At 42.8% G+C, this 24,341-nt stretch overlaps 1 protein-coding gene and 1 long non-coding RNA gene across 2 annotated transcripts in view; one reads left to right on the forward strand and one right to left on the reverse strand.

Annotated features, from left to right (window-relative positions):
* Nucleotides 1–24,341, reverse strand: part of rab26 (RAB26, member RAS oncogene family) — a 143,494-nt gene that overhangs the window by 112,073 nt on the left and 7,080 nt on the right. The window contains exon 2 of the mRNA XM_029706397.1: nt 5,455–5,565. Within this exon, the coding sequence (XP_029562257.1) occupies nt 5,455–5,565 (111 nt within the window). The remainder of the gene's footprint in view (nt 1–5,454; nt 5,566–24,341) is intronic.
* LOC115157984 (uncharacterized) lies at nt 19,957–21,150 on the forward strand. Its single transcript, XR_003868597.1, has 2 exons — nt 19,957–20,142; nt 20,791–21,150. It is a non-coding gene; the product is annotated as an uncharacterized LOC115157984 (long non-coding RNA).

Raw genomic sequence — 24,341 nt, forward strand, 5'->3', positions numbered from 1 at the left:
TTAGCGCTATTCCGTTTATTTTTATCCTGAAACAACACCCTAGTCCTTGCCGATGACAAGCATACATGTGCCCATAACATGACGCAACCACCACCATGCTTGAAAATATGAAGCATGGTACTCAGTAATGTGTTGCGTTGGACTTATCCCAAACAAAGGGCGGGGGTGTATGCTTTATGATTAACAAATCATGGTGTAATTAAAACAACATACAGGAGCTCAAGTCCTTCTGCTCACCCGATCTAGAATTCCTTACAATCAAGTGCCGGCCACTTTACCTACCAAGAGAATTATCGGTAGTTATCGTCACAGCTGTGTACATTCCCCCTCAAGCAGGCACCAAGACGGCCATCAAGGAACTTCACTGGACTATATGCAAACTGGAAACCATACATCCTACGGCTGCATTTATTGTAGCTGGGGATTTTAACAAAGCAAATTTGAGATCAAGTCTACCTAAATTCTTCCAGCATATTGATTGCCCTACGCGCATGCGCAATACCCTCGACCACTGCTACTTTAACTTCCGCAATGCATACAAGGCCCTCCCTCACCCTCCCTTCAGCAAATCTGACCACGACTCCATCTTGCTCCTACCGTCCTATAGGCAGAAATTCAAACCGGAGGTACCCGTGACAAGAACCATTCAACGCTGGTCCGACCAATCGGAAGCCACGCTTCAAGATTGTTTAATCACGCGGACTGGAATATCTTCCGGTCAGCCTCAGAGAACAACATCGACCTATACGCTGTCTCGGTGAGTGCGTTTATAAAGAAGTTCATTGGAGATGTTGTACCCACTGTGACTATTAAAACCTACCCTGACCAGAAACCGTGGATGGATGGCGGCATTCACGCAAAACTGAAAGCGCGATCCACCGCATTTAACCATGGAAAGAGGTCTGGAAATATGTCTGAATATACTCAGTGTAGCTATTCCCTCTGCAAGGCAATCAAACAAGAGAAATGTCAGCACAGGGACAAGGTGGAGTCGCATTCAATGACACGAAACGTATGTGGCAGGGTCTACAGGAAATCATGGATTACAAAAAGAAATCCAGCCACATCACGGACACCGACGTCACGTTTCCAGACAAACTAAACACCTTCTTTGCCCGCTTTGAGAATAATACAATGCCACCATCGCGGCCCACTAACAAGGACTGCAACCCCCCCCCTCCTTCTCCGTGGCTGACGTGAGAAAAACATTTAAATGTGTTAACCCTCGCAAGGCTGCTGGCCCAGACGGCATCCCTAGCCGCATCCTGAAAGCATGCGCAGACCAGCTGCCTGGTGTGTTTACGGACATATTCAATCGCTCCCAATCCCAGTCTGTCCCAGTCCCCACATGCTTCAAGATGGCCACCATTGTTCCTGTACCCGAGAAGGCAAATATAACTGAACTAAATGACTACTGCCCCATAGCACTCACTTCTGTCATCATGAAGTGCTTTGAGAGACTAGTCAAGGATCATACCACCTCCAACTTACCGGTCACCCTAGACCCACTTCAGTTTGCATACCGCCCCAACAGGTCCACAGACGATGCAATCACCATCACACTGCCCTATCCCATATGGACAAAAGAAATACCTATGAAAGAATGCTGTTCATTAACTACTGCTCAGCATTCAACACCATAGTACCCTCCAAGCTCATCATCAAGCTGGAGGCCCTGGGTCTCAACCTTGCCCTGTGCAACGGGCCACCCCCAGGTGCTGAAGGTAGGAAAAAACATCTCCACTTCGCTGACCCTCAACACTGGGGCCCCACAAGGGTGTATGCTCAGCCCCCTCCAGGACTTCCTGTTCACCCACGACTGCATGGCCATGCACGCCTCCAACTCAATCATCAAGTTTGCAGACGACACAACAGTAGTAGGCTTGATCACCAACAATGACAAGACAGCCTATAGGAAGGAGGTGAGGGCACTCGGAGTGTGGTGTCAGGAAAACAACCTCTCACTCAACGTCAACAAAACAAAGGAGATGATCGTAGACTTCAGGAAGCAGCAGAGGGCGCACCCCCCCATCCACATCGAAGGGACAGTAGTGGAGAAGGTGGAAAGATTTAAGTTCCTCGGCGTACACATCACAGACAAACTGAAATGGTCCACTCACACAGTCAGTGTGGTGAAGAAGGTGCAACAGCGCCTCTTCAACCTCAGGAGGCTGAAGAAATTTGGCTTGTCACCCAAAACCCTGACAAACTTACAGATGCACAGTCAAGATCATCCTGTCGGGCTGTATCACCGCCTGGTACGGCAACTGCACCGTCCTCAACTGCAGGGCTCTCCAGAGGGTGGTGCGGTCTGCACAATGCATCACCAGGGGCAAACTACCTGCCCTCCATGACACCTACAGCACCCGACGTCACAGGAAGGCCAAAAAGATAATCAAGGACATCAACCATCCGAGCCACTGCCAGTTCACACCGCTACCCTCCAGAAGGAGAGGTCAGTACAGGTGCATCAAAGCTGGGACCGAGAGAAAAACAGGCTATCAGACTGCTAAACAGCAGCTGCTGCCTACATTGAGACCCAATCCCTGGCCACTTGAATAAATGGATTACAAGTCACTTTATACAATGCACTCTTAATAATGCCACTTTAATAATGTTTACATATCTTACATTACTCATATCACATGTATATACTGTATTTTATACCATCTATTGCACCTTGCCTATGCCGCTCGGCCATCCCTCATCCATGTACTTACATGTACATATTCTCATTCACCCCTTTCGATTTGTGCGTATTAGGTAGTTGTTGGGGAATTGTTAGATTACTTGTTAGATATTACTGCACTGTCAGATCTAGAAGCACCAGCATTTCGCTACACTTGCATTAGCATCTGCTAACTATGTGTATGTGACGAATAACATTTGATTTGATTTCTATTCAGGACATAAAGTTAATTTCTTTGCCACATTTTTTGCAGTTTTAGTTTAGTGTCTTGTTGCAAACAGGATGCATGTTTTGAGATATTTGTATTCTGTACAGGCTTCCTTCTTTTCACTCTGTCATTTAAGTCAGTATTAAGGAGTAACTACAATGCTGTTGATACATCTTCAGTTTTCTCCTATTACAGCCATTCAACTCTTCAAATGTTTTAAAGTCATGGTGAAATCCATGCGAGATTTCCTTTCTCTCCAGCAACTGAGTTATGAAGGACACCTGTTTATTTGTAGTTACTGGGTGTATCGATACACCATCCAAAGTGTAATTAATAACTACACGATGCTCAAAGGGATATTCAATGTCTGCTATATTTTTATTTTTACCCATGTACCAATAGGTGCCCATCATCGCGAGGCATTGGAAAACCTCACTGGTCTTTGTGTTTGAATCTGTGTTTGAAAATCACTGTTCGACTGAAGGACCTTACAGATACAGTTGAAGTTGGAAGTTTACATACACCTTAGCCAAATACATTTAAACTCAGTTTTTCACAATTCCTGACATGTAATCCTAGTAAAAATTCCTTGTATTAGGTGAGTTAGGATCACTACTTTATTTTAAGAATGTGAAATGTCAGAACAATAGCAGAGAGAATGATTTATTTCAGCTTTAATTTCTTTCATCACATTCCCAGTGGGTCAGAAGTTTACATACACTCAATTAGTATTTGGTAGCATTGCCTTTAAATTGTTTAACTTGCGTCAAACATTTCAGGTAGCCTTCCACAAGCTTCCCACAATAAGTTGGGTGAATTTTGGCCCATTCCTGCTGACAGAGCTGGTGTAACTGAGTCAGGTTTGTAGGCCTCCTTGCTCAGACACACTTTTTCAGTTCTGCCCACACATTTTCTATAGGATTAAGGTCAGGGCTTTGTGATGGCCACTCCAATAGCTTGACTTTGTTGTCCTTAAGCCATTTTGCCACAACTTTGGAAGTATGCTTGGGGTCATTGTCAATTTGGAAGACCCATTTGCGACCAATCTTTAACTTCCTGACTGATGTCTTGAGATGCTGCTTCCATATATCCACATAATTTTCCTACCTCATGATGCCATCTATTTTCTGAATTGCACCAGTCCCTCCTGCAGCAAAGCACCCCCACAACATGATGCTGCTACCCCCGTGCTTCACTGTTGGGATGGTATTCTTCGGCTTGCAAGCCTCCCCCTTTTTCCTCCAAACATAACGATGGTCATTATGGCCAAACAGTTCTATTTTTGTTTCATCAGACCAGAGGACATTTCTCAAAAAGTACGATCTTTGTCCCCATGTGCAGTTGTAAACCGTAGTCTGGCTTTTGTATAGCGGTTTTGGAGCAGTGGCTTCTTCCTTGCTGAGCTGCCTTTCAGGTCATGTCGATATAGGACTCGTTTTACTGTGGATATAGATACTTTTGTACCGGTTTCCTCCAGCATCTTCACAGGGTCCTTTGCTGTTGTTCTAGGATTGATTTCTATTTTTTGCAGCAAAGTACATTCATGTCTAGAAGACAGAATGCGTCTCCAGAATGCGTGGTATGATGGCTGCGTCTACAATGGTCTACAATTTTGTTCTGAGGTCTTGGCTGATTTCTTTACATTTTTCCCATGATGTCAAGCAAAGAGTCACTGAGCTTAAAGGTAGGCCTTGAAATACATTCACAGGCACACCTCCAATTGACTCAAATTATGTCAATTAGCCTATCAGAAGATTCTAAAGCATTGACATCATTTTCTGGAATTTTCCAAGCTGTTTAAAGGCAGCTTGGACACACAAACTTAGTGTATGTAAACGTCTGACCCACTGGAATTGAATTATGTTGGAAAAAATACTTGTGTCATGCACAAAGTAGATGTCCTAACCAACTTGCAAAGACTATAGTTTGTTAACAAGAAATTTGTGAAGTGGTTGAAAAAAGAGTTTTAATGACTCCAACCTAATCATTCTTAAATTAAAGAAATTTGGAACCACCAAGTCTCTTCCTAGAGCTGGCTGCCTGGCCAAACTGATCATCCAAACTGACAGAGCTTGAGAGGATCTGCAGAGAAGAATGGGAGAAACTCCCCAAATAAAGGTGTGCCAAGCTAACGTCATACCCAAGAAGACTCGAGACTTTAATCGCTGCCAAAGGTGCTTCAACAAAGTACTGACTAAAGGGTCTGAATACTTAGGTAAATGTGCCATTTCGGGGGTATTTTGCTTTGTCATTATGGGGTATTGTGTCTAGATTGATGAGGGGGGGGAAAAACAATGTGATACATTTTAGAATGAAAAGTGAAGAGGTCTGAATACTTTCTGAATGCACTATTTTCAAATGTTTATCTCTAGTTGCGCTCAAACCCTCCTAAGTTAGACTGCAGGATCCCATTATTTACACCATCAACGGATCCCATTTAAATCACCTTCAAGGCCTGGAGAAAATAATGACCATCTTTGACATTTTCTTTCATCCGTCTGTCCATTTTGTGCGTGTGTGTGTGTGTGTGTGTGTGTGTGTGTGTGTGTGTGCTCACCCTGAAGTCAATGCCAACAGTAGAGATGAAGCTACCGGCCAAGAAAGCTCCGTCCTTGAAGCGAACCAGCAGGCAAGTCTTCCCTACACCTGAGTCTCCCACCAACATCACCTGTAGAGGGACACAAATTACTTTATTTTTAATGTTCCATGGACTCTTGGAAGATTAGCCTCATCGTGGGGCTTATTCATAGCCTGTACACCCAGAGAGAGAGAGAAACAGACAGACAGACAGACAGACAGACAGACAGACAGACAGACAGACAGACAGACAGTCATCTCCATCTTCTCTGAATGCCTGTGGTAGGGGTTGATGAGCCCTCAGTAGTGGAGGTCAACGATCATTACACCATGAAGCTCTACTCAACACAGTGAGGTGATTTGTCTAAGTCGGGTGATGAGTCCGTCTCTGTGTCTGTCTTTGAATCTAGCCTGCCTTCAGACCTCTGATGGGGTCAACTTGGGGTCATGATAGGGGCTGCACCAAATGTTTGATGTATTATAATAATTGATTATGCTTATGTTGTATTAATAGAAGGGGAAGGGTTATAAGACCCCTCCCCCACTACATTTATAGGGTCCTAGACTACAAATGAACAATATATATGTTCATTATAAGGTTTTAATATTGTTCCACAGTCTTTTCTAGTCTCTGCCTCTTATAAAGAAACGGTCTGAGAGATGTGTGAATTATTGCAGGGTGTCTGTGAGAAGGCACATCTAGGCTAAAAGAGATTAGACACAGAACCCTGCAGGGGAGTGAAAGATAAGAGACTAGTCAGACATACCTCTATAAATCAACTTGGGGAGTGGACATTTACTGCTGAGCCCATAGAAAATACTGGAACTATTGTATCTCTTGCAAGTTTGTATAGCTGTGTATGCATGTGCTTGGTCTCATGAGTAGAAGGTAATGACGTATGCAGTGACATCACTAGGGCTGGACTTTGGGCTTAATAAAATAACTTGGGACTTTTCCTATTTTCCAGAACTCAGGAGAGACATCGGTTGTATGTGTGTTGTTTGATCTTTGACTTCTGTCCACAGCTGTATTTTAATTCAATTGTTATGATTTATAAGTGCACATTTTGAGTGTTCCTTATTTGTTAAGTAAATAAAACGGAGCACAGAAAAACGGAACCAATACCTCCATCTTTGTCACTAATATCTGTATACCACAGACTTTTCTCCCTCTTAGCAAACTCACTACAAGTCAAGACCAAGAGAGACCAGAGTGGGAAGATCAATTTTATTTATTTATTTATTTCACCTTTATTTAACCAGGTAGGCTAGTTGAGAACACGTTCTCATTTACAACTGCGACCTGACCAAGATAAAGCAAAGCAGTTCGACACATACAACAAAACTAAGTTAAACATGGAATAAACAAACATACAGTCAATAATACAGTAGAAAAAAGTATATATACAGTGTGTGCAAATGAGGTAAGATAAGGGAGGTAAGGCAATAAATAGGCCATAGTGGCAAAGTAATTACAATATAGCAATTAAACACTGGAGTGGTAGATGTGCAGAAGATATGAGCAAGTAGAGATACTGGAGTGCAAAGGAGTAAAATAAATAAATAAATACCGTATGGGGATGGGGTAGCTGGATGGGCTATTTACAGATGGGCAATGTACAGGTGCAGTGATCTGTGAGCTGCTCTGACAACTGGTGCTTAAAGCTGGTGAGAGTCTCCAGCTTCAGTGATTTTTTTGCAGTTCGTTCCAGTCATTGGCAGCAGAGAACTGGAAGGAAAGGCGGTCAAAGGAGGAATTGGCTTTGGGGGTGACCAGTGAAATATACCTGCTGGAGCGCGTGCTACGGGTGGGTGCTGCTATGTTGACCAGTGAGCTGAGATACCTAGCAAAGACTAGTAGATGACCTGGAGCCAGTGGGTTTGGCGACGAGTATGAAGCGAGGGCCAGCCAACGAGAACAAACAGGTCGCAGTGGTGGGTAGTATATGGGGCTTTGGTGACAACACGGTTGGCACTGTGATAGACTGCATCCAATTTGTTGAGTAGAGTGTTGGAGGCTATTTTGTAAATGACATCACCGAAGTTGAGGATCGGTAGGATGGTTAGTTTTACGAGGGTATGTTTGGCAGCATGAGTGAAGGATGCTTTGTTGCGAAATAAGAAGCGGATTCTAGATTTCATTTTGGATCGGAGATGCTTAATGTGAGTCTGAAAGGAGAGTTTACAGTCTAACCAGACACCTAGGTATTTGTAGTTGTCCACATATTCTAAGTCAGAACCGTCCAGAGTAGTGATGCTGGACGGGCGGGCAGGTGCGGGCAGCGATCGGTTGAAGGGCATGCATTTAGTTTTACTTGCATTTAAGAGCAGTTGGAGGCCACGGAAGGAGAGTTGTATGGCATTGAAGCTCGTCTGGAGGTTAGTTAACACAGTGTCCAAAGAAGGGCCAGAAGTTCCCAGAAGGGTGTCGTCTGCGTAGAGGTGGATCAGAGAATCACCAGCAGCAAGAACGACATCATTGATGTATACAGAGAAGAGAGTCGGCCCAAGAATTGAACCCTGTGGCACCCCCATAGAGACTGCCAGAGGTCCGGACAACAGGCCCTCCGATTTGACACACTGAACTCTATCAGAGAAGTAGTTGGTGAACCAGGCGAGGCAGTCTTTTGAGAAACCAAGGATGTTTAGTCTGCCGATAAGAATGTGGTGAGGCTTGGGCGGGTTGCTGTGGGGGGTGCAGGGCTGTTGACCGGGGTAGGGGTAGCCAGGTGGAAAGCATGGCCAGCCATAATTATTTTTATTGAAATTCTCAATTATCGTGGATTTATCGGTGGTGACAGTGTTTCCTAGCCTCAGTGCAGTGGGAAGCTTGGAGGAGGTGCTCTTATTCTCCATGGACTTTACACTGTCCCAGAGCCTTTTGGAGTTTGTGCTACAGGATGCAAATTTCTGTTTGAAAAAGCTAGCCTTAGCTTTCCTAACTGCCTGTGCTTATTGGTTCCTAACTTCCTTGAAAAGTTGCATATCACAGGGGCTATTCGATGCAAATACAATATGCCACAGGATGTTTTTGTGCTGGTCAAGGGCAGTCAGGTCTGGAGTGAACCAAGGGCTATATCTGTTCCTAGTTTAAAAAAAATTGAATGCTTATTTAAGATGGTAAGGAAAGCACTTTTAAAGAATAACCAGGCATCCTCTATTGACGGGATGAGGTCAATATCCTTCCAGGATACCCGGGCCAGGTCGATTAGAAAGGCCTGCTCGCTGAAGTGTTTTAGGGAGCGTTTGACTGTGATTAGGGGTGGTCCGCAGACCCATTGCGCAGACCCATTGCAGATGCAGGCAATGAGGCAGTGATCGCTGAGATCTTGGTTGAAGACAGCAGAGGTGTATTTGGAGGGCAAGTTGGTTAGGACGATATCTATGAGGGTGCTCGTGTTTACAGATTTGGGGTTGTGCCTGGTAGGTTCATTGATAATTTGTGTGAGATTGAGGGCATCAAGCTTAGATTGTAGGATGGCTGGGGTGTTAAGCATGTCCCAGTTTAGGTCACCTAGCAGCACGAGCTGTGACGATAGATGGGGGGCAATCAATTCACATATGGTGTCCAGGGCACAGCTGGGGGCAAAGGGTGGTCTATAGCAGGCGGCAATGGTGAGAGACTTGTTTCTGGATAAAAGTAGAAGCTTCGAATAGTTGATAAAGGGGAGACTCAGTGGTGTGTGTGTGTGTGTGTGTGTGTGTGTGTGTGTGTGTGTGTGTGTGTGTGTGTGTGTGTGTGTGTGTGTGTGTGTGAAGTGTTTCGTGCTGACTGAGAAGCTCAAAACAGCTCAGGGGGAAAAATGTATTTGTATTCACATCTTTGAAAACACAGGAGTTCAGTTCACATAAAAATACACACAGCTACAGAGTAAACAAGCAGGCACCCGAGAAGAGCACTCACTATCACATCAAAGAGAAATACTGAAGACAACATCCTATGGGATCAATCTGGGAAAGAGGTGGAAAGGGAAGCACAGGGGGCACAAGAACTGCCCAGCTAACAACAAATGTTCCTACAACTTTAGGGAACGTCCCCTTAAGAGTCTCATTTGGTCAATACCTAACGTTTTCATAGGAATGTTCAAGTGATGTGCAAGGACTGTTTCCAAGAGACCATTCACTTAATGTCAAACAGAACTTAACCAGAACTTGTTTTCAGAATATTCATGTTCTAGACAAGTGTCATTGGTACATGGCAAGAACATTCCCGTGTCAGCCCAACACATCACCAAGGGCACACTTCCTGCCCTCCAGGACATCTACAGCACCCGGTTTCACAGGAAGGCCAAGAAGATCAAAGACCTCAGCCACCCGAGTCACAGCCTGTTCACCCCGCTACCATCTAGAAGGCGGAGACAGCACAGGTGCATCAATACTTGGGCCGAAAGATTAAAAAAACATCTTTTATCTCCAGGCCATCAGACTGAAATAGTCACCGCTAGCCGGCCTCCACTCAGTACCCTACCCTGAACTTTAGTCACTGTTATAGCCGGCTACCACTCGGTACTCTACCCTGCACCTTAGAGACTGCTGCCCTACGTACATAGATTAATTCAACACTGGTCACTTTAATAATGTTTACATACAGTTTTACCCACTTGTATATATTGTATTCTAGTCATGGGTCATCCTATACAACTACTGCTGTACACACCTTTCCTATTCATATACTGTTCAAACTGTCTATACACACCGTTATATATCACATATGGTTGGTGACACCTTAATTGGGGAGAACGGGCTTGTGGTAATGTCTGGAGCGGAAAAGGTGGAATGGTATCAAATAAATCAAACACATGGTTTCCATGTGTTTGATGCCATTCCATTTGCTTCGTTCCAGTCATTATTATGAGCTGTCCTCCCCTCAGCAGCCACCGCTGTTATATATTTTTATTCTGGTCTCATTCTGACATTACTCATTCTGATATTTCTTCATTTCTTTATTTTAAACTTTTTGGAATATGTGTGTATTGTTTTGTATTTCTAGGTATTAGAGCACTGTTGGCTCTAGAAACAAAAGCATTTCGCTGCACCTGCGATAACATCTGCAAATCTGTGTACGCAACCAATAAACTGATTTGATTTGTATACAGTTTTCTAAGGGTTAGGATAATATTCCATCAACATCCATGGTTGTCATGTTCTTAGAACATAAGATATGAATGTTCTGGACACGTTTCAGGGAGCGTTGCAACAATATTCCTGTGTATCAGTTGTCAGGACCTGCACAATGTATGCATGTGAAAGTGTGTCAAATATTTAAGTTGAAAACACTTTGTTAAAAGCACTGTGTGTGTGTGTGTGTGTGTTTACCTTTCTTTGGGACCATTAGGTGACGTCCTGACAACTGATACACAGAAATGTTCATACAACGTTCCCATAAAACATATCTAGATAATGAAAAGTTTATATTCTGAGTACTGGGCAACCATGTTTTATGTATGTTTGGTGGGATGTTGATGGAATATATTATCATAATGCTAACAAAACTGGACACAGGAATGTTCTTCCAACATTCCCGTGAAACATGTCTAAAATATTGGACATTCTGAGAACATGGCAACCAATTTCTGGCTAAGTTCTGTTTGAAAATTAGGGCATGTTCTCTAACGCCAAAACATGATAAATAGGTTTTCAGGAGGTTTTTGCTAACATACAGTACCAGTCAAAAGTTTGGACAAAGCTACTCATTCAAGGGTTTTTCTTTATTTTTACTATTTTATACATTGCAGATTCATAGTGAAGACATCAAAACTATGAAATAACACATATGGAATCATGTAGTAACCAAAAAAGGTGTTCAACAAATCAAAATATATTACATCTGAGATTCCTCAAAGTAGCCACCCTTTGCCTTGATGACAGCTTTGCATTCTCTCAACCAGCTTCATGAAGTAGTCACCTGGAATGCATTTCAATTAACAGGTGTGCTTTGTTAAAAGTTAATTTGTTGAATTTTTTCCCTTAATGTGTTTGAGCCAATCAGTTGTGTTGTTACAAGGTAGGGGTAGTATACAGAAGATAGCCATATTTAGTAAGACCAAGACCAAGTCCATAATATGGCAAGAACAGCTAAAATAATCAAAGACAAATGACAGTCCATTATTACTTTATAACATGAAGGTCAGTTAATACGGAAAATTTCATGAATTTTCTTCAAGTGCAGTCGCAAAAACCATCAAGCGAAATGACGTAACTGGCTCTCATGAGGACCGCCACAGGAAAGGAAGACCCAGAGTTACCTCTGCTACAGAGGATAAGTTCATTAGAGTTAACTGCACTTCAGATTGCAGCCCAAATAAATGCTTCACAGAATTCAAGTAACAGACACATCAGCATCTACTGTTCAGAGGAGACTGTGTGAATCAGGCCTTTATGGTTGAAATGCTGCAAAGAAACCATGCAGAGTAGGTGAACGGATGATCTCCGCATGTGTGGGTCCCACCGTGAAGCATGGAGGAGGAGGTGTGATGGTGTGGGGGTGTTTTGCTGGTGACACGGTCACTGATTTATTTAGAACTCAAGGCACAATTAACTAGCATGGCTACCACAGCATTCTGCAGCGGTACGCCATCACATCTGGTTTGCGCTCATTGGTTTTTCAACAGGACAATGACCCAACACACCTCCAGCCTGTGTAAGGGCTATTTGACCAATAAGGAGAGTGATAGAGTGCTGCATCAGATGACCTGGCCTCCACAATCACCCAACCTCAACCCAATTGAGATGGTTTGGGATGAGCCAACAAGTGCTCAGCATATGTGGGAACTCCTTCTAGACAGCTGGAAAAGCATTCCAAGGGTGGCTACTTTGAAGAATCTCAAATATAAAATATTTTGATTTGCTTAACACTTGTTTGGTTACTACATGATTCCATATGTGTTTTCATAGTTTGGATGTCTTCACTATTATTCTACAATTAGGTGTGTCCAGACTTTTGACTGGTAATGTACATAGAATGTTCCCCTAACTAACGGAAAACTGGACACTCAAGACATCTGAGGAACATTAAAGGTAACATCACAAAAATATTCTCTCTCCCTAGAATTGTTAGCTGGGTGAAGAGTGTGCATGGGGCATACCAGGCTAATGTGCCAGTGTTCTCAAGTTGGACATCATAGTATTGCAGGGCAGTTGAGCTGTGGAGGCTATAGACCTTGACTTGAGTAATTATTGAAGACCTGGAGTACGTTTAGTTTAAGAAATAAAGGTTTGACATGCATAGGCACATTGTCAGGGCTCTTCAACGCTGTTCCTGGAGAGCTACCGTCCTGCAGGTTTTCCTTCCAACCCCAGTTGTAACTAACCTGATTCAGCGTAGGTGCGCTAGTATAGGGGTTGGTGCAAAAACCTACAGGACGGTAGCGTCCCAGGAACAGGGTTGCAGAGCCTTGCTGTAGATCCTATGCATGGTTGGGAATGAATGAGACTTTTCCACATAACAACCCCCCCCCCCTCCCACACACACACACACACACACACACACACACACACACACACACACACACACTTAAATGTGCAACCAGACGGCATGAGCACAATGCAGGCATAATACAACCAAGGAGACATAGGATCTTAATTTGAGCCAGTTTGAGCAACAGTATGTATTATGTGGATTATAATAAATTGACATTTTTGTGGTGCTTGATAAATGTTTCATTAGGGCAAATCATGTATGAAATTTCAAAATGGAAATTACAATCTTTAGAAGCATTTTAAAAACAAATAAACAACCAGTTTGCATTTCCTGCTTTGCAGGAAAATTCACAGCAACAAAACAGTGATCAAATTAAGATCCTACATCTGTATTACAGTATTCTGATTATATCAAATTATTGATGTGTTACACAGACTTTACTATACGAGGCTCAGAATCCCTTATGTACTGTGGTGTGGTGCCCTGTGTGTAACAAAGTCAGTGTTTGTTCTTGTCACAGTGTGAATGTTTGAGTGCTGCGTCAGGAGTGGCACACAATCGTCTCCCATATCATTGTTGACACAGCTGTGGCTCAGTAGTTGACAATACAGTCGTTAATGTAGGTTCAGTACGTAGTGTAATGTAACCAAACATCCATTTCAATCATTAGACAAATGCGCTTTGGTACTAAAATGTCATGATATACCCTAACCATTTGGCACTATGATTCTGGGTAGAATTGTTTGCTTTATAATTCAGATAATGCCATAACTAACAAGAACAGAAATAAAAAAGGGATTTTCTTTTCACTTAAAAAAAATTAAAATACATTTTCATGCAAGAACAGGCTTCGGCCTTGATTAAATAAAACAACTAATGTAAGACAATGGTAATGCCTTGATGAATTAAACAATTGCCTAATGTAATAGAGATAAAATAATGTAATTAAATAAAAGAAAGTAAGATGTTTCTGTCTTGAAGAAAAATTCTCTTTGAGGGTCCTCTCTCCTCTTCAGTTCATAAATGTATAATGGGGTAGCTCATCCAGGTGTTGTAGTAGTACACAGGCTGAGCAGCATAGCAGGGACACTGGGGCAGCCACAATAGGTTGGGACAACAGTCTCCCAGGTGTATGTCATCTGGACAGTACCTACATCGGAACGAAGCCGGCACGTGCGCCGGGATTCTCAATCTTCAGGAAGGTCTCTGGGGCGACCTTCATCCTGTGGACTATGGGAGGCTGTGCCGGTGCCACGGTTGCCAGTGGAGGCAGTGACCGCGTGGGAGTCCAGCAGGTTCTTAATTATCGGTTGGATCTCTGGAGTCCGGCAAGCTCATTCCAGTGGTCTCTGAAGATGCGCTGGGTCCATTGCAAGCGGCAGTGGACTCAGAGCTCAAATCCTGTGTTCTTCTCCTCCTCCACCACCATCTTGTTTATGGTATCAACAGGGCTCCCTCGTGCCCGGGCAGCCTTCTCATCAATGGCCCTTTCGTCCTTTTGTAGCACTGAGTCAAACAAGTTGATGCAGAAGGCAAATTGGCGATACCACGCTTTTATACATTTTGGAACGTGCATCATGATGGAACCCCAAATTACATCATACAACCTCTTGACCACTTAATCTTTTGTTAATTTGTCTTATTTTTCAATTTGGAGTGCAGGATGTTTAAACGAAATAGCCTGTCACTGGCGAAAATAAATAAAATAAATACATTTTTCTCATGTGTCGATCACAGTTATAGGCCAATGGCTATGAGACCAGCCTTGCCTCATCAAGCCTTAGTTGTTTTAGTTCCCCTAGCCTTATGTAAATGTCCTAACCTTGTCATTAGTTCCCCTAAGGGACAGTTGGAAATTTACTGGGGTGTGTGGGGGGGTCCAAAATAGGGGAGGGTTGTATAACTTTTTTTTTGCTTTGGGGAGGGTTGTGAGGTATTTTATTGGGCACATGCAATTTCTTCTGTCCTAGACAAATCTCCTCATCTGCTTGCATGCACATCCCCTATATGCACCCCTGTCTTCAACCAGGGTCTCAGCGATCACTGCCTCATTGCCTGCGTCCGTAATGGGTCTGCGGTCAAACGACCACCCCTCATCACTGTCAAACGCTCCCTAAAACACTTCAGCGAGCAGGCCTTTCTAATCGACCTGGCCCGGGTATCCTGGAAGGATATTGACCTCATTCCGTCAGTAGAGGATGCCTGGTTATTCTTTAAAAGTGCTTTACTCACCATCTTAAATAAGCATGCCCCATTCAAAAAATGTAGAACCAGGAACAGATATAGCCCTTGGTTCACACAGGACCTGACTGCCCTTGACCAACACAAAAACATCCTGTGGCGGACTACATTAGCATCGAATAGCCCCCATGACATGCAACTTTTCAGGGAAGTTAGGAACCAATATACACAGGCAGTTTGCAGTTACAGAAATTTGCATCCTGTAGCACAAACTCCAAAAAGTTCTGGGACACTGTAAAGTCCATGGAGAATAAGAGCACCTCCTCCCAGCTGCCCACTGCACTGAGGCTAGGAAACACTGTCACCACAGATAAATCCACGATAATTGAGAATTTCAATAAGCATTTTTTTACGGCTGGCCATGCTTTCCACCTGGCTGCCCAGCCCTGCGCCCCACAGCAACTTGCCCAAGCCTCCCCCATTTCTCCTTCACCCAAATCCAGATAGCTGATGTTCTGAAAGAGCTGCAAAATCTGGACCCCTATAAATCAGCCGGGCTAGACAATCTGGACCCTCTCTTTCTAAAATGATCTGCTGAAATTGTTGCAACCCCTATTACTAGCCTGTTCAACCTCTCTTTCGTATCATCTGAGATTCCCAAAGATTGGAAAGCTGCCGCGATCATCCCCCTCTTCAAAGGGGGAGACACTCTAGACTGAAACTGCTACAGACCTATATCTATCCTATCCTGCCTTTCTAAGGTCTTCGAAAGCCAAGTTAACAAACAGATTACCAACCATTTCGAATCCCACCGTACCTTCTCCGCTATGCAATCTGGTTTCAGAGCTGGTCAAGGGTGCACCTCAGCCACACTCAAGGTCCTAAATGATATCATAACCGCCATTGATAAGAGACAATACTGTGCAGCCATATTCATCGACCTGGCCAAGGCTTTCGACTCTGTCAATCACCACATTCTTCTCGGCCGACTATACAGCCTTGGATTCTCAAATAACTGCCTCGCCTGGTTCACCAACTACTTCTCTGATAGAGTTCAGTGTGTCAAATCGGAGGGCCTGTTTTCTGGACCTCTGGCAGTCTCCATGGGGGTGCCACAGGGTTCAATTCTCAGGCCGACTCTCTTCTCTGTAAACATCAATGATGTCGCTCTTGCTGCTGGTGATTCTTTGATCCACCTCTACGCAGACGACACCCTTCTGGGTACTTCTGGCCCTTCTTTGGACAATGTGTTAACTAACCTCCAGACGAGCTTCAATGCCATACAACTTTCCTTCCGTGGCCTCCAGCTGCCCTTAAATGCTAGTAAAACTAAATGCATGCCCTTCAACCGATCGCTGCCCGCACCTGCACGCCCGTCCAGCATCACTACTCTGGACGGTTCTGACTTAGAATATGTGGACAACTACAAATACCTAGGTGTCTGGTTAGACTGTAAACTCTTCTTTCAGACTCACATTAAGCATCACCAATCCAAAATTAAATAAAGAATCAGCTTCCTATTTTGCAATGAAGCATCCTTCACTCATGCTGCCAAACATACCCTCGTAAAACTGACCATCCTACCGATCCTTGACTTCGGTGATGTCATTTACAAAATAGCCTCCAACACTCTACTCAACAAATTGGATGCAGTCTATCACAGTGCCATCTGTGTTTTCACCAAAGCCCCATACAACCCACCATTGCGACCTGTACGCTCTCGTTGGCTGGCCCTCGCTTCATACTCGTCGCCAAACCCACTGGCTCCAGGTCATCTACTAGTCTCTGCTAGGTAAAGCCCTGCCTTATCTCAGCTCACTGATCACCATAGCAGCACCCACCCGTAGCACGCGCTACAACAGGTATATCTCACTAGTCACCCCCAAAGCCAATTCCTCCTTTGGCCGCCTTTCCTTCCAGTTCTCTGCTGCCAATTACTGGAACGAACAGCAAAAACTACTGAAGCTAGAGACTCATATCTCCCTCACCAGCTTTAAGCACCAGCTGTCAGAGCAACTCACAGATCACTGCACCTGTACATAGCCTGTCTGCAAATAGCCCATCCAACTACCTCATCCCCATACTGTATTTATTCATTTATTTATTTATCTTTCTCCTTTGCACCCCAGTATCTCTACTTGCACATTCATCTTCTGCACATCAATCACTCCAGTGTTTAATTGGTATATTGTAATTACTTCGCCACCATTGCCTATTTATTGCCTTACCTCCCTTATCTTACCTTATTTGCACACTCTGTATATAGACTTTTTTCTACCGTATTATTGACTGTGTGTTTGTTTATTCCATGTGTAACTCTGTGCTGTTGTATGTGTCAAACTGCTTTGCTTTATTCTTGGCCAGGTCGCAGTTGTAAATGAGAACTTGTTCTCAACTGGCCTACCTGGTTAAATAAAAAAAGAATAAATAAAAAGAAATAAAAGACCTACAACACCTAAGGTAGGCCTACAGTGTAGCTACAAATATGTTTTCATCTCTACATGTAGGTCGTCTGATTTAAACCCAAACAAACTTGTTTGGCATCAACTGAAAACATTAATCCGTAACTCTGCCAAGCCTACAAGCAAAGATGAACTGGTGAAGGCCATCAAGATGTTTTGGCTTGAGAAATTGACGATAAAATTCTCTCCCTACACTCCTTTTTGGCAAGAGTATTTTCCTGCTATTAGCCCATAATGGATTAATGTATTAATTACAGTCATTTACACTTCTCATTCTCAGACTGGAAACGTTGTTTGCAAAGTTCACAATCTCATTTTCAAGTCCTTGTTTAATAAAAATTACGATATTTTGGAGATGATTTCATTTTCAAATAACCGAAAGTGAGCGGTTGTAATCTGAATAAAGGGAAAAAGGCCATTCTTGAACATGAGGCCCTTTTAAATTTTGTCTGTTTGCCATTCCAATATATTTTGTTCATATCACTTAAACAGGTCGCTCTCCGCCTGAATTATAATGCAGGGTTAATAATAATCATTTTGTAAATAAGGATGCATTATGAATGGAAAATGAAATGCGCAAGACACGGTGGTAATACTTTTCCTTTTAGAGACTATAATACATGGCATCCAGGTCAGGATAACCAATAATATACACAAAGCACTAACCCGGACTCATTTTTTAAGTGTTCATAGGTCTAGGTCTGTATATTCCTGGTGTTTTTTTTAACAAACATTGCTTATTTTAGTTAAACGCTCTTCACAGACCGTGCTTATTGAGACCAAAACTAGCGATCAATTGTAGAGTCATGACTTTTTATAATCACTTTCTATTTTTCACTTCGACTATCAGAAAGAATGTTGGTACTTACTTATTTTGATCCAAAGCCATGAATGAGTGAGTCACTCAGCTTTATGTAGGTGCCGAGGCTATATGACTGCGCCATCAACTTAATTATTTAGCAAAAATCACTTGCTGCTTATATTCAGTAAACACATATCTTAAGAATACCATGGAATATATATATATATAAAAATGTACACCTTCCAAAAGCATAATCAGTGCTCTAACTCCCCCTTGCGGTGGTCTGGAGCAATGAAGCAGTGACGCAGGGTAACGTACTAAACCACAAATTACCTCTAAATCCTGTGGCATAATCTCAAAACTTTTAATTGAGGAACCACTGTACCCAACACTTTTTGTGACAAAACCATCCGTAGGCCTAGAGTTGAAAATGCGATGGAAACCCATTTAACTTGTATTATTTACCCGCAAAATAAATGTTTATGTGCACTACGTATTTATGCACAGACTTTTATCTGCAACAAGTCAATTTGATGGAAACACAACTGATGGGAAAAAGCGCATATTGGTTTTACGCAGATTTTAGAATATTTGCAAGAAAATCTGTCGCCAATTGATTGGAAACCTAGCTATAGACACCCTAAAGAATCTGGCAAGTGCACTAGTCCAGCGTCACTTTGATTATGCCTGCACATCATGGTTCACCAGCAACCCCATACATTTAAAGAATAAGCTACAGAACAGCCAAAACAAGCTTGTAAGAATTGTACTTAAACTCCCGCCTCATACTCATCTGGAGGTTGAGCATTTTAAGCAGCTAGGCTGGCTATCATTGGGAAAAAAAGAGTAGTATTATTTCAAAGTTGTTCTGGTCCACAGAATTATCACGGACTCAGCCCTCAGGTACTTATCCAACTTTTTTACCTTTGTTAGAGACATCCAACAGCATAATAACAGAGCCAAAGACTTTAATATTCACTGTTTTAAATATATGAGTCTATCTGGTATTAAGACATTTCTATATCCCAGCACTGTTGAGTGGAAGAAATTACCACAGCAACTCAAAGCCATACCAACCTTAAAGCCCTATCAGTTAAATAAGCCATAATTGATTAAGGGTGTGAAACCTTCTTGTTGCATAGAATTGAGTTGCTAGTTGAGTAGCAATTTTTACACGTGTGGGTAATGTAAGCCTTGTGAGCATTGTACAAGCTTTTGTAGTGATCGCAAGAGTTATGGGTAACCAGGCCCTACAGAAACAATTTGTGTTCTATAGTATAAGAGGTTAAAGTCCTCAAAAGGGGTTATACTTTTGGTGGTTATACACAGTGGGTTACTCGACATGGAAGATGAAGATGCACTCACTTCCTCCAAAAATGAGGCAATAACCCATCAGTTGATGCAATCCATACATGATTTGCGAAAAACTGTTGTTTCCACAACTAATGACTGCCAGAGACAAAACTATGGCGACATCATCGACAGGCTGTCACGACTGTACAGAGACATCAATCAACATCATAAACCGGCTGTCAGAGTTGTGCAAGTTCTGAGTGAAACCAACAACATCCTTTGTGTTCAGCAGAAGAGAAACCTGGTGTATGTCATTATTGCGGGATTTCTAGTCACTGGCAAAGAGACTGTCGGAAAAGAAAACGTGTTCTTATGAGGAATGGCCAGGTGAAGCAGGGTCCGTCTAAGGGAAAATGGAAACAGGACAACAGCCCCAACAACACAATGCTGATGCAGAATTTTAAAAAGCTCTCACCGGTTTCGCAGAAGAGTTTGCTGGAAGACATGGAGGTAAACTAACAGACTCTTACGTCCATCTCAGCTGGTGTACATATGAAATCGGATGGAATAAACGTGAACATGATGGTTAAGAACGTTGCAGTAGATTTTTTTGTAGATACGGGTGCTGAAGACACTGTATTGCCCATATCGTATGCAAAACATATATGTCCTCAATACACGGGTAACAAGATGAGAGCAAGTGGGGGGGGGAGACATATGAAACAGACAAAACCATGATCAATTTCTATTGGTCCAATGAAGATTGATGCAGGTGTGTGGATAGGCTCCTTTGAACAACCTATTTTAGGCCTTGACGTTATTATGCAACTTGACTCTTCATAATCCACGGAAAATCACAATGGATACGTCACTCATTGCAAGGTTGTCTATTTTGATGACAAAGCGGAGCCTGGAGAACAAAGAACTGATTGATTAGCAATCAGGGCCCAATCTCAGGTGAAGAAGCATAGTAAGATGATCAGAACCTGATAAGCTTCTATGTTGTACATGGCAGTGATCATATTAGGGATATCTAGGTGAAATGTCCAACTTTTTCATGAAAATCGAGACATGCTTACTTAGGGAAATCTGTGAAATATATACATTTCTCTTGAAATCAGGACATGTTACTTTCACTTTTTGTTTCCTTCGTTACAGGTTTTGAGAATCTACCGTCTGAAGCTGCAGCAATATCCCAAGGCCTGTACCTGAAATGATACAAGATCACCGGTGAAGTATTCAGTAGAGAAGTCCTTATCAACCAGTGGAACGGAAGAAGAATTCCTCACTACCGGCAGACAGTCAGAACATCATTTCTAATAGTTATCTATGTGGAACTGATACCAGTGTGGAAGAGCTTGTCATTTTTAAAGGACTCATGAATGATTATCTTGCCAATAGGATGATTGAATATTATTGTCTTACAGAAAATTATTTTTTGTGTGAGTTTCCTCCTAATACAGGATGTGGTAGGAATCGTAAGGGATATCATCATTACATCATAAAACGTATTTTCTCTAACTTTGTTTGAAATCTATTTCTTATTTTAACAGCAAGTACAATATGCCCTTTGTGTTTTATAGAAATGCAAGGTGTTTCATGTAAATTATTTTATGCTTACTGCTAATGTTTTTTTATACTGTATTTTTTCATGTTTTCTAAAAAGACAATTTAAGTATACTTATTTTTTAAATGGTCTAGGTGGGAGTGTTAAACTATTTTAAGATCATACACAACGCAGAGGACTAGAGGTCAATAGGGAATTAAATTAATGGAAATAGTTGTTTAGAATGTGTGTAGGAATTTCAGTCCAGAACTTATGTGTCAAGTTCTCATTGGTCCAAATCGTCTATACATTGAGCCTGAAAAAGGATACTTGTAATTTGGCCATTGGCCCAATTTTACTGCAAGGAATTCTAATTGGTCAACCACAGGCTAGGGTTGGGGGTTATAAATTACATCCTGTTACTTTGTCTGTGGAGAAAAATCACAGAACAGGGGCGAATGAACAACAACCATCTACTTCCCAGCATGATTCGTTCTCTTTAAATAAACCTATTTTTCTCCCCCTGATTTGCTTTGGGGTCTGTATTATTGAAGAATAACATCAACTGCTAACACTCACAAGTAAAATAATTGTACAAACAAATAAAAAAATGTAATGGCGCCGGCTGCCGTTTTATGTGCTCCTAACCAACTATGATATTTTGTGTGTTTTTCGCGTTGTTTGTAACTTATTTTGTACATAATGTTGCTGCTTCCGTCTCTTATTACCGAAAATAGCTTCTGGATATGAGAACAGCGATTACTCACCTCGAACTGGACAAAGATTTGTTCTTTAATGAGTCCGATGCGAAGGATATACTGCTTCTCTGAGACCAGGCCAAAATCTGTGTAATTTGCGTGAAGAAAAGACGGAAATACAGGGGGCGGAGATCAGGGTGCCTTGTGAGAATTCATCGGCGAGTGGGTAACCAGCCTCTCCCATCCGTTTTATTGGCCCACGTGCAATCACTGGAAAATAAACTGGATGATCTCCGTTTGAGACTATCCTACCAACGGGACATTAAAAACTGTAATATCTTATGTTTCACAGAGTCGTGGCTGAAGAACGACACGTATAATATTTAGTTGGCTGGGGTTTCCGTGCATCGGCAGGACATAACAGCTACGTCTGGTAAGACGAGGGGTGGGGGGGTGTGTGTCTATTCGTCAATAACAGCTGGTGCGCGGTGTATAATATTAAGGAGGTCTCGAGGTATTGCTCGACTGAGGTAGAGTACCTCATGATAAACTGTAGACCACACTATCTGCCAAGAGAGTTTTCATCTATATATTTTTCGTAGTCATCTATTTACCACCACAAACCAATGCTGGCACTAAGACTGCACTCAACGAGCTGTATAAGGCCATAAGCAAACAAGAAAATGCTCATCCAGAAGCGGCACTTCTTGGGGCCGGGACTTTAATGCAGGCAAACTTAAATCCGTTTGACCTAATTTCTACCAGCATGTCACATGTACAAACAGAGGGAAAAAAAAACTCTAGACCACCTTTACTCCACACACAGCTCTCCCTCGCCCTCCATTTGGCAAATCTGCCCATAATTCTATCCTCCTGATTCATGCTTACAAGCAAAAACTAAAGCAGGAAGTACCAGTGACTCTTTCAACATGGAAGTGGTCAGATGACGCGGATGCTACAGGACTGTTTTGCTAGCACAGACTGGAATATGTTTCGGGATTCATCCAAAGGCATTGAAGAGTATACTACCTCGGTCACCGGCTTCATCAATAAGTGCATCAACGACGTCGTCTCCACAGTGACCGTACGTACATTTCCCAACCAGAAGCAATGGATTACAGGCAACATCCGCACCGAGCTAAAGGCTAGAGCTGCCGCTTTCAAGGAGCGGGACACTAATCCATACTATTATAAGAAATATCTCTATGCCCTCAGACGAACCATCAAATAGGCAAAGCATCAATAAGATTGAATCATACTACACCGGCTCTGACGCTCGTCGGATGTGGCAGGGCTTGCAAACTATTACGGACTACAAAGGGAAACCCAGCCGCGAGCTGCCCAGTGACGCAAGCCTACCAGACGAGCCAAATGCCTTTTATGCTTGCTTCGAGGCAAGCAACACTGAAGCATGCATGAGAGCACCAGCTGTTCCGGACGACTGTGTGATCACGCTCTCCGTAGCCGATGTGAGCAAGACCTTTAAACAGGTCAACATTCACAATGCCCCAGGGCCAGATGGATTACCAGGATGTGTACTCAGAGCATGCGCGGACTAGCAAGCGTCTTCACTGCTATTTTCAACCTCTCCCTGACCGAGTGTCTTATACCTACATGTTTCAAGCAGATCACCATAGTCCCTGTGCCCAAGAAAGCGAAGGTAACCTGCCTAAATGACTACCGCCTGTAGCACTCAAGTCGGTAACAATGAAGTGCTTTGAAAGGCTGGTCATGGCTCACATCAACACCATTATCCCGGGAACCCTAGAACCACTCCAATTTGCATACCGCCTCAACAGATCCACAGATCCTTTTGTCCACTTGGACAAAAGGAACACCTTTGTGAGAATGCTGTTCATTGACTACAGCTCAGCGTTCAACACCATAGTGCCCACAAAGCTCATCACTAAGCTAAGGACCCTGGGACTAACCACCTCCCTCTGCAACTGGATCCTGGACTTCCTGATTGGCCGACCCCAGGTGGTAAGGGTAGGCAGCAACACGCTGATGCTCAACACAGGGGCCAGTAATGCCAAATAGTGACCCCCTGCCAAAAAGTGCCCTCCCCCACATCACAATTGGATTCGATGAGTTATAGTTTCTGTTGCTAAGGTTGTTGCTAAAACTTGCAAAATTCTGACTGGATTACGTAATGAACCAAAGCATCCATTGCTATGCTGGTTGCTTGGCTCTATTTTACCTTGTAGTGGTCGCAAAGGAAGGAGGATGCGGGCAGTTCTAGTTCTATTTCACCGCATAAACGTTTGCTTAGTCCGCACAAAATTATTACCTCAGAATTGCTCTCCAAGGACGATGTTTGACGGTGACAACCTGCTGACTACCTGCTGTTTTAGAGGACCGAAAAGACTGGAAAGAGAACACTCTTTCTTTAGCATATATTTGTCTATATAAGTAAATATTGTTAAATTGGAATAAATCATTTAAGCTGTTTTTAGATTGACGTT

Source organism: Salmo trutta, chromosome 2 (assembly GCF_901001165.1).
Source record: "Salmo trutta chromosome 2, fSalTru1.1, whole genome shotgun sequence".
Taxonomy (NCBI): Eukaryota; Metazoa; Chordata; class Actinopteri; order Salmoniformes; family Salmonidae; genus Salmo; species Salmo trutta.